This window comes from Crocuta crocuta, unplaced genomic scaffold (assembly GCF_008692635.1).
Source record: "Crocuta crocuta isolate KB4526 unplaced genomic scaffold, BGI_CrCroc_1.0 scaffold72, whole genome shotgun sequence".
NCBI classification, from domain to species: domain Eukaryota; kingdom Metazoa; phylum Chordata; class Mammalia; order Carnivora; family Hyaenidae; genus Crocuta; species Crocuta crocuta.
Genome location: NW_027529427.1, coordinates 6,087,480 through 6,098,274, shown reverse-complemented (window position 1 = coordinate 6,098,274; position 10,795 = coordinate 6,087,480). Strand labels below are relative to the sequence as shown.

Here is a 10,795-nt window from a genome sequence, read left to right as displayed (position 1 = left end):
TATTGCCGGGGAAGGTCCCTTTAATATGTACCCCCATTTAAAGAGCCCTTCGCTCAGTGAGTCATTTCTTGCAAATCGGCTGCTGGTAGCATTTTAAAGAGCTGAAGGCGGCACGTGTTCCTGGCTCTGGGGCAATCAAGGGTGCTTTCCCCAATTCTGTGCACTGGGGTTACAGCTTTTCACTCACTTTCTTCCCAATTCGTTAAGCATATACACCGAGTAAAGATGGAGACGTCATGCCTCCTGCGCTTACGACCGGCTTTTATAAAAATGCGCGTCTCGGGTCCCGGGGAGACGGACGCGCTGCCACTCACATCCGGCTACAGGCTCTAAGCAAACCACGCTGCAATATGCAATGTATAGGGCGGATCTGAGGCTTGGTATTGGAGTGATGCAGGGGGATGGAGAAGGATCTGGAAGAATCCGGTTAGACCGGGAAACGGACGGGGGAGGGCCCGGGAAGGGCTCTAGGCCGGAGGGGGGCGGGAGTAGTGAGCGGGGTAAACCCCCAGAGTCCGAGAGTCCCAGGAGTGGGGGCAAGGGAGAGCCAAGCACCTAGGAGGAGGAATGACCCACCCCCATTTTTTTTTTTTTTAAATATAAGCACCCTTGACACTAGAGCCCGAACGGGTTTAGACGCCGCCGTCTCTAGAAAGTTCTCCACCCCCTCCCTCTCCGTCCGTCGCTCCCGCCCCAGCTCCTCCCAGCTCCTCCCTCCACGGCGGGGTGGGACCAATCGCTCCCCGCGGCCGCTCATTACCCACCTACTCCCGCTCCCGCGCCTGATCCGCCGCGGGCTGCGAGCGCGCCGGGAGCCAGAGGTGCTCGAGCCTTCGACCGGTTCGCAGCTGGGCAGCCGTCGCGCTAGCGCCCTCCGCCCGCACACCCGTGCAGACAGGCCCGGACGAGAGGGCTTGCCTCGCGCCCAGTGCCCGGCTCCCGGAGTAAACGGCGCACCGAGCGGCGATGACCGCCGAGGAGATGAAGGCGGCCGAGAGCGGGGCGCAGTCGGCGCCGCTGCCCCTCGAGGGAGTGGACATTAGCCCCAAGCAAGACGAAGGCGTCCTGAAGGTAAGGGCGGGGGGCGCGGCAGGCGCTCATCGCGTCCGCCCTTTCCGTCGAGCCTGAGAGCCTCGGGCCGCNCTCCGCTCCCTCACCTCAGCTCTCCGCGACCCTGCGGGCCCCCCACCCCCACCCCGCCAGCCGCAGCGGGGAGTCCCTGGGCGTCTTCGCCGGCGGCGCTGCGAGAGCTCGGCTACCCCCGGGCAGTTAAACATTAGCTAGGACCTGAAGTGGGGCACCAGTTATTTCCTGGTCCAGAGGCCTTTGTACGACTTGGCGTTAGGGGCCTCGCCGCGAGAGAGGCTCTGGCGCCCTCCGTCCCCTTGGTTACCCCCTTCCTAAAGCTTGGGACTCAGCTAGGTCACCCGCACAGCCATGCTGCCCCCCCCCCCGGCGCCGGGAAAACCAGGGCGCGGTGCATGCCGGGACCTGTAGTTCTCCCGCGTCGCCCTCGTCGCCCTCCCCTTCTTCATTTGGGGCTTGGGTGTGGGGCCGGGAAGAGGTGCTTTGCAGGGAACCTCGGAGGGGCAAAGGGGAGGGGTCTGGCTTTCGGGGCAGGGCATCTTGACCTGGGTCTGAACGACTCGTGCTTCAGAGCAGGTTCTGCAGAGTACAGGATGGCGAAATCAGCCTGGATTTCTTATCGCCTCCTCAACCAGTGTTTCTTTTCGTCCTGGCCTCCCACGGCTCAGTTCCGCACGTGTGTGTGTGTGAGAGAGACAGACAGACAGACCTGAGCAAAGCTAGGGATCCCGGCGAGGCCGTATTTGGTCCAGAAATGCTCCTGGTTTTATCCAAGATCTTAGAATCTTAAGCTCTTCTCCCAGTGGACATGTGGCTTCCCCTTCTCTTCAGCATTCTGGTGATTTCCACAAGGTTATTAATCCCAGAAGGGTCATTTCCCTTTTTACCCTCCAGTCCTTCCCCTTTGCCTTCCTATGCCTCAAGTCCTTTGTCCTTTTCCTTAGAAAGTATACCTACCAGGTGACCCATGGAGTCTCCTTGTCACGTCTTTTAAGTGTTATGAGAAGCCAAACTTAAGTTCCTGAGAAATGCTCTTAGCCCAGAAATAAAAGACTTCACTAGCCTACCCGTCAGGAATGCTGGTGTCCCAAGTGAGAGCCCCTGTGCTTATCAGTGACCTGGTATTTTCTTTTACCTCTGTTGGACTGCTGCTATTCTGTCGTTACTCGTATTCTCATCCTTCTCTTATCTGTAAACCAGACCGCGATCTGATGACCACTAGCATTTCTTTGCTGCTGCTGATTTTACCAATGTAATTTTCCAACTCTGATAGAGATTATTATCACTAGTTTACAAATAAGATCTAGAGAGTTGGACTTGTACAGGATCACACAGCAAAAACTTGAACCTCAGGTCTTTTGGCTCTAGTTTCAAAGCAAGTCCTATTATGTTCCACCTTAAGTAAGATGGGGACTGGGGCGCCACTTGGCTTCTAGCCAGACTGCATCAGAATCGTTTGAGGCTTAGTTCCTTTGCTTAGGAGGAAGCCGTCAATTCCTTCTGCGTTTCCATCAGAAGTATGCAGGTAGTGTAGGTGCTTCTTTCTGCCCCCATGCCTGGGTACTCACCTTCTCCTCCTTCCTCCCAGGTCATCAAGCGAGAGGGCCTGGGCACCGAGTTGCCCATGATTGGGGACCGAGTGTTTGTCCACTACACTGGCTGGCTGTTAGATGGCACTAAGTTTGACTCCAGTCTGGACCACAAGGACAAATTCTCCTTTGACCTGGGCAAAGGTAGGCATGGTTAGTGGGTTGGTAGCATAGGCTCTGAGGAGAGGGTATATAAGCTGTCACAAACAGAAGCTGCGTTCTCAGAAGCTTAAAGAAGAATGGTTAGTTACACTCTGTTAATTTTTCTTTGGTGACTCTTTTTTTTCTTACACTCCTCTGTAACCATCCATCGATTTCTCTCTATCTTGCCTTCCCTGATCATCTCTGAACACCTCAGTTCCTGTTCAGGGATGGACTGCCTTGTTCCTTGAACTCCTTTTGTTCCAGAGTTGGGGGGGGGGGCGTGTTTGTTTGTTTGTTTCCCCCTTTCCTTTTCTTTTCTCTTTTTAAGAGGTCTGAGACCTAACAGCACTTACTGCAACCAGGCTTTCTACCTTGCTGGTCTCCTTTCTAAAGAGTGTCTAGCTTCCCCTTGGGTGTGGTTTAAAAAAAGTCTCTGGGGCCACTCTTTGAGCCTAGAGTCAGATCCCTGCCAAAGAGGACCTGTTTGCTTTCTGTACCTGCAGGGGAGGTCATTAAGGCTTGGGACATTGCTGTAGCAACCATGAAGGTGGGAGAAGTGTGCCACATCACGTGCAAGCCCGAATATGCCTACGGTTCGGCAGGCAGCCCTCCAAAAATTCCCCCCAATGCCACACTTGTGTTTGAGGTGAGTGTCCAGGCACAGAGAGCGAGGCAAAGAGCCAGCCTTATCTCGCCCAGGGCCTGGCTGCCCTCCAGCCCTTCCTGCCGCTTGGAGACAATGTAGCCAAGGCTAAGGACTTGGCCTTAGAGGAGGAAGAGACCAGGAGAGGGCAGCTGGCTCTGCTACACACATAGCATGCCGCTTCCAGAAAACGGTGACTGATGAAGTCTCGGGTGGAAAGAGGTGGCCACAAACCCCTCTTAGGACTTGAAGCAGGGTAAGGGTTGGGGCCTGTTTTCTCTCAGGAACAGTGCCCAGAGATTGGTTATAATTTTGACTAGAAGGGGTCAGGAGGTCTATACGTTCTCAATGACAGTATGGAATACCAGTGCTTTAGGATCAAAGGAGGGACGAGATGTACCCGTGGGTCAAGGGGATGAGGAAAGCCTTCACTGAGAGGCGGATTTGATACCATTCAGCTGAGGATGGCTCGGCCCTTTTTAGTGGATGCTTGGAGCACATTCAGAAGATTACTGAAAGACATTGGGTTGTTTCCGATGCCTACTAGATAGGCCATCTCAAGTAGCCGGATTAGGGTAGGCTGGAACGTGTCCTTCCTGTGTGCAGCCAGGTAGTTAAATGGATGGCTCTCCTGAGGTCAATAAAAGCCCGTGGGACCTGCCCACCCCTACCAGACTTGAGACCAGAGCTCCTAGGACTTAGCACTTTTGCTAAGTGCCACTTTGTCCACTCCCAGTCTGGCAGTGACTAAGGATTCTTCTGGGTGAGGGAGAAGTTGTATCTCACTGTTGACGGAGTTAGTGCCAAAAAGAGTCGTGTTGCCGTGTCTTGTCCCACAGGTGGAGCTCTTTGAGTTCAGGGGGGAGGACCTGACAGAAGAAGAAGATGGCGGAATCATCCGGAGAATACGGATTCGGGGTGAAGGCTATGCCAGGCCCAATGACGGCGCTATCGTGGAGGGTGAGACAGTATAGTCTGGGATTTCAGTTCCAATGCTGGTACTTAGGCCGTGGGTGGCTCTGGGCGAGCCACTTCCTTTTTCTTTTTTTCAACGTTGATTTATTTTTGAGGGAGAGACAGAAGATCGGGAGCAGGGGAGGGACAGAGAAAGGATAAAAGACAGGGACACCAAATCCGGAACAGGCTCCAGGCTCTGAGCTGTCAGCACAGTGGGGCTCGAACTCACAAGCTGTGAGATCATAACCTGAGCCAAAGTCAGATGCTCAACCAACTGAGCCACCCAAGCGCCCCGTGTCACTTCTGATCCTAAATTCTTGTCTGAATAACGAGGGATTGGACCATATCCTCTGAACATTCCTCCAGCTCTGAGAACACTACAAGGGCATCTTGGGGGCAGGGAGTGATGAGGTGATAGAGGGAGGCTGGTGGCATCCGTCCTCAGTCTCCTGCCTGCTCACATCTCTGGCATACTGCTTCCTTTCCACGCCAGTTGCACTGGAAGGGTACTATGAGGACCAGATATTTGACCGGCGGGAGCTCCGCTTTGAGGTTGGCGAGGGGGAGAGCCTGGACCTGCCTTGTGGGCTGGAGAAAGCCATTCAGCGCATGGAAAAAGGAGAACATTCCATTGTGTACCTCAAGCCCAGGTGAGGGGTGAGCACTTGTAGCACAGGTGGGTGATCGAAGGTCTAAGATCCACATGCCCATAGTGAGTTGTGTAACTGGACGCTTGTATCTCTTCTCCTGTGTGTGTCCACTACCCCCACAGCTTCAGTAGAGGTCCCTGTGACTCTGTGCACGGCAAATGTGATCTCTTCGTATTTAGGAGCACAGTCAACAACTGTCCACAGTTCGAATCAAAGCCTAACCTTTTCAGTCGAGGCTGCTCTAGATTCCCTCCTTTACCAATGGCAGAATTTTTATTTTCCATTGATGTGCTCCATCATTGTTATGTTTATTAAAACACACCTGTTATGTGCCCCGTAGAATAGTGAAAATTCACAGGTATTCAAAGACCTTCTTCCTGCCTTCTAGTGACTCGTTGTTCAGTGAACTTTAGCAATTAGTAATTGAGTAGTCATCCCAGTGTGTAGTGTGCATCAGGAGGATGTGGAAGATGCTAAGAGACCAGCTAATTGTGTGAAGAGGTCAGGGAAGATTTTGCCAAACAGGAAACATTTGAACCAAGTCTCAAGGGATGGGGAGGTACTTTGCAGGAAACAGACAGGAAACCTTTTCAGTATGGAGCGGGTTAAGGTGAAGCATGGCAGCAAGTGACCTAGAAGTTTTTACCACTCCACCCCCCCAGCTATGCTTTCGGCAGCATTGGGAAGGAGAAGTTCCAAATCCCACCAAATGCTGAGCTGAAATATGAAGTACACCTCAAGAGTTTCGAGAAGGTGAGTTGGCTCGAGGTCTTCTCTGTCCTGGAGTCCGGTCAGGTAGGTGGCCCTGGGGTAGCTCACAACTTTGTTTCTCTCTTGGGGTGCGGCAGGCCAAGGAGTCTTGGGAGATGAACTCCGAGGAGAAGCTGGAACAGAGCAGCATAGTGAAAGAGCGGGGCACTGTGTACTTCAAGGTGAGCCAGGATCTGGGGCCCCGGGGAAGACTCCTCTGGGCCCATCCTTCCCCTTGATGCCTGAAGTCATTTTTACCAAGGAGAGATTGGCGGCAGGGGGAACACCTGTATTCTTCACCTAGTAGATCTAAGCTAGCTGCTCTTGCTGGAGGAGGTGGGGGAGACAGGACTCCCTCGTGCCCGTGCATCACTAAGGTCTACAGAGTCTGACAGCCCGGTGCCCCTGAACGTGTGTCTGTCGCCTAAGCCTCCCTTCCTCTCTAGGAAGGCAAGTACAAGCAAGCTTTACTGCAGTACAAGAAGATTGTATCCTGGCTGGAATACGAGTCAAGTTTCTCGAATGAGGACGCACAGAAGGCACAGGCCCTTCGCCTGGCCTCCCACCTCAACCTGGCCATGTGTCATCTGAAACTACAGGCCTTCTCGGCGGCCATCGAAAGCTGCAACAAGGTGAGGCCCATGTAGAGAGGGCACGGGACCAGTGTTCACGGGCTTGGCTGGGTGCGCTGCCAGCAGGTCTGAAACTTGGCCTCAGCCACTAGGACAGGGATAGTATAGTCTGTGAGCTAGTGGGAGCTCGGAGAGGAAGGGCCCGGGCCCAGAGACAAGGGCTTTCGAGAAGCTAGCACCTTGGCTTTCGTGGTAGGAGGCGGCTGACACAGGTAGAAGGCAGCACTGGATGAGAAGAACCGCTGTGGCATTTTTTCTCTGCCCTGGTCCCTAGTCTGTCCCTCTTAACATACCTGCTTTAGTTTTGAGAAAATGAAAATGGTGTCAGGGGTCTTTCTCTTTCACCTAAAGCTCTGTTTTCCCTCTGCTGCCTGGACTCCCTGGGGCTCCTTCCTAGACCTTGGTTTTTTTCGGTTAGCGTCCCAAGGTGAGCATCCCAAGGCTCGTTCTTTCTGGGGAGGAGCCAGCCATTTCTGTCCCGCCGCCTCCTGCTGAGTGAGGACTACCTTTGGAACTCAGCCTTGGCCACCTAGGCTGCAGGGACTGACGTCTTGCTGTTGCTTCCTCCATGCGTCCTTAGGCCCTGGAACTGGACAGCAACAATGAGAAGGGCCTTTTCCGCCGGGGAGAGGCCCACCTGGCGGTAAATGACTTTGACTTGGCACGGGCTGACTTCCAGAAGGTCTTGCAGCTCTACCCCAGCAACAAAGCCGCCAAAGCCCAGCTGGCCATCTGCCAGCAGCGGATCCGCAAGCAGCTTGCTCGGGAGAAGAAGCTCTATGCCAACATGTTTGAGAGGCTAGCTGAGGAGGAGAGCAAGGTGAGGACTGGGATGGGGGTCAGTTGGGGTAAGATGAGAGGAGGCTGCGCCTATCCCGCTGCTGTGGCTGTTCGCCCCTGGGTGTATATGCCCCTCCTGGAGACCAGAAGCTACCCTTGTCCCTGGAGCAAGGACACATGTGTTCCTTCAGCACAAACCCCCGTTGTGGGCGCCACACTTCCTCTGTGATCAGGGCTGAAAGCCCACTCATGAGCCCCAGAGGTGGGCAGTTAGTTGCTCTGTGTGTGCTTCCCAACCTGTGTTCTCTGTACATTTGGAAAGCCTAGGTTTCATCTGTCTGTCTGTCTGTCTGAGAGAGAGAGCGCCCAAGTGAGGGGGCGGGGAGCAGAGGGAGAGAGAATCTTAAGCAGGCTCCATACTCAGTGCATGACCCTGGGATCAAGACCTGAGCCAAAATCAAGAATAGGACACTCAACCAACTGAGCCACCCAGGCACCCCCTGAACCTTGGTTTTAAAAGCCCTATGTTTAAATAGGTAGTAAAGTTACACGTTTTATTTAAACAGAGGCACCTGGGTGGCTGGTTAAGCATCTGATTCTTGATTTCAGCTCAGGTCATGATTTCATGGCCATGGGATTGAGCCCTGTTTTGGGCCCTGCACTGACATTGTGGAGCCTGCTTGGAATTCATTCCCTCCCTCCCTCCCCCACCTCAAGTAAACTTAAAAAACAACAAGAAAACAAGTTTAAACACAAAAGAATGTATATTAAAAAAATCTTACCAGTGCTTAGATCATTCCACTAAATTGTACACATGTACCAGTAGACCGTTTCCTCTTTTTTCCCTAAAGAAGGCAGCACATTCTGCCGATTTTCTACACGATGCTGTCTTCAGATGTATGTAGAAGATTGTTCTGTAGCAACACAAAAAAATAGCTTTCCCATTCTTTGCTGCACTACACGGAGTTGCATTGGACACCTATGGCCTATTCTCTTACCCGGTCCTCTGTTAGTCTTCTGGTGTTCTAAACCAGCTCTGTCCGATAGAAGTCACACAGACTGCAGAGCGATTTTAAGTTTTCTGGTGGCTTAAAAAAGTGAACAGAAAAAATACTGAAACGTGTAAATTTTTTAAATTGCGTTTATTTGGGGCTCCCCCCCACCCCAGGATGAGTGTTTGTGGTAAGACCCGACACGGTGTCAGCGTGGTGGTAGGCGAATATAGCTGTGTCCCCAGATGAATTCAGTGCAAGCAAGTGGGGGTGGGGACGTGGAGTCCCAAGTCCCCTTTCTCATCGGAGGGATTGGACCCAATGAGCACTGGAATTCATCCGTTCCTGTCCTCCTTGCTCACAGGCCAAGGCCGCAGTGGCTGCGGGAAACCATCATGCTGACACGGAGATGAAGGATGAGCAGAAGAACGATGTGGCAGGGAGCCAGCCTCAGGTGGAGACGGAAGCGTAGCCTCTGCCCGGCCCTACTCCTGCGGCTGCCTGCCTCCCCTGCCCCCTCCCCTCCTCCACCCTGTTAGTTTTGTAAAAACTGAAGAATTTTGAGTGAATTAGACCTTTATTTTTCTATCTGGTTAGATGATGGCTTTGGGGGAAGGGGGAAAGGAGTAGGCTGGGGGATTGTTTTAGGTGATGTCACCCCCTCTTCCCTTCCCCCTTCCCCCATTACATGTGAACGAATGTCCATCCACACGCACACTCATCAGAATGTTAATTTATTTTGCTGCTTCTGTTTGCTATGTCCATTTTTCAAATGGTAGAAGGGAGTGAGTGGTAGGGATACTGCGGGGTCTGATGTGAAACCAGGGTGGAGAGGGAGACTCCTGGGCAGCCATTTCCCTTGTCCTTCCCTCCTCCCGGTCTGTTCCCAAACATGTGGCCTCCATGTGAGTGCTAGGGGCATGGGGAAAACCACTGCTGTGCCCGTTAACTGCGCTTTGTTCCCGTCCTCGCGCCAGATGGTATGGCTGAGATGTCTTCTGGTGTCCCGATGACCACATCGTGCCCCCTCCCTACCACCCCCGCCCATACTTTTCTTCAGATCTGTTTCCTTTCTCAGCCAGGTCATGTCCCCAACCCCCTCAGCCTCTTCTCTGCACGTTGCTGAAGGTCCAGGCTTGCCTCAAGTTCTGTGCTTGAGCAATAAAGTGGAAATGAAACCCAAGTGTCAGGCAACCTTTTCTGTTTGGCCTCAGAGGGTGGGCATGGTGGCTGTGCAAGTGCAGCAGCAGTGAAGAAGCGTTCTTTGAGCATGGAGTGGTGCTGGCATATAGGGTCTCCTGGGTGCTGCCCAGACCACCGCCATCCCCCCCCCACTCCCCGCCACCCCCCCCACACACACGCACAGCCTTGTGGGTTTTCATAGCTCTGCTTTTTGTTCTTTAACACTTAGGAAGAGGAAAATCTAAACATGCAAAATACTGGGACCACTCGTGTGTGTTTTGGTTAGATTTGTCTGCTTATGCCAAAGTGATCCAATAGAGACAAGTGATCTAGCAGAAAGCACAAGATTTCTTGGTTTCTCATCAAGGTAAAATTCCTGTTACCAACTCCTCCAGTCAACAATTAAGGTGGGAAAGAACAGCCAAGCCAGGGAACACTGACTCTCAGGCCTGCTGTCCAGCTTCCTTCTTGACCTTAATAGGAAAAGGCTTCTGCGTTTTTCTAACTATGGGTTGACCTTTGGCTCCTATGGCATTATGGGGCCCTGGGAGAAGCCAGAGGGGACAGAAATCCTGTCTTCTCCAGATGCTCTGGTCTGTAGACTAGAACCTCTGTGTGTCTTCTCTCCAGTGTGTGCTGGCCTGCACAGTGGTGGAGGTAGTCTGCCTACCCAAGTGTCTATATAGTTCTCCCGGGAGAAATTTCTCCATGCACTTACTATGGAAAATCTTTGAAAATTTCATCCCAGTCCTACAGCATGTTTGGTGCCAGAGCCAGAACTAACATTTGTTTTAGTCTTCCAAGTGCTCTCTTGCTGAGTTCACGTAGTCCTGTATCTGGGTCTTGGCATTTCAACATGTCTTGCCCCTATAGCCAACAACAGTTGCTAACTCTCCTGAAGCATCTAGAACATAAGCCTAACATTAAACCAAGAGCCTCATGTGAATTTTTTCCTTTTAATGTTTATTTTTGAGAGCAAGTGCACGTGTGCTTGCACAAGCAGGGGAGGGGCAGAGAGAGGACATCATAAGATCTGCCACGGGTTCTGCACTGACACAAAGCCCAGTGTGGGGCTCAACCCACAAACCAGATCATGACCTGAGCCGAAGTTGGACATTTAACTGACTGAGCCACCCAGGTGCCTGTCCTGTGAATTAACCTTAATCCTTGACAACCATCCTGAAAAGGAGTTAATGCTCCATTTTACATATATGAGGAAACCAAAGCTCTAAATAGAAAGGGGTCTGCCTGGAATAGGAGCTCTCTTGAGCAAATCCAAACTCAATCTGTGAGGTTCATGTGATCTTGGGCAAGTTGAGCAGATTTTGAGTGGACAAAAAGCACTCCTGAGGTTCCTTACAGCTCTGAATGGTTGTATAGGATTCCAGGA

General features: G+C 52.4%; 1 protein-coding gene across 1 annotated transcript; it reads left to right on the top strand.

Annotated features, from left to right (window-relative positions):
* The first annotated feature begins 776 nt into the window (after positions 1–776).
* On the top strand, positions 777–9,406 carry FKBP4 (FKBP prolyl isomerase 4). Its single transcript, XM_077759198.1, has 10 exons — positions 777–1,071; positions 2,675–2,819; positions 3,323–3,465; positions 4,302–4,422; positions 4,913–5,069; positions 5,732–5,822; positions 5,918–6,001; positions 6,266–6,451; positions 7,032–7,271; positions 8,588–9,406. The coding sequence occupies exons 1-10, from the start codon at positions 967–969 to the stop codon at positions 8,693–8,695; spliced, it is 1,380 nt and encodes a 459-aa protein (XP_077615324.1). The 5' UTR covers positions 777–966; the 3' UTR covers positions 8,696–9,406.
* Positions 9,407–10,795: the final 1,389 nt, after the last annotated feature.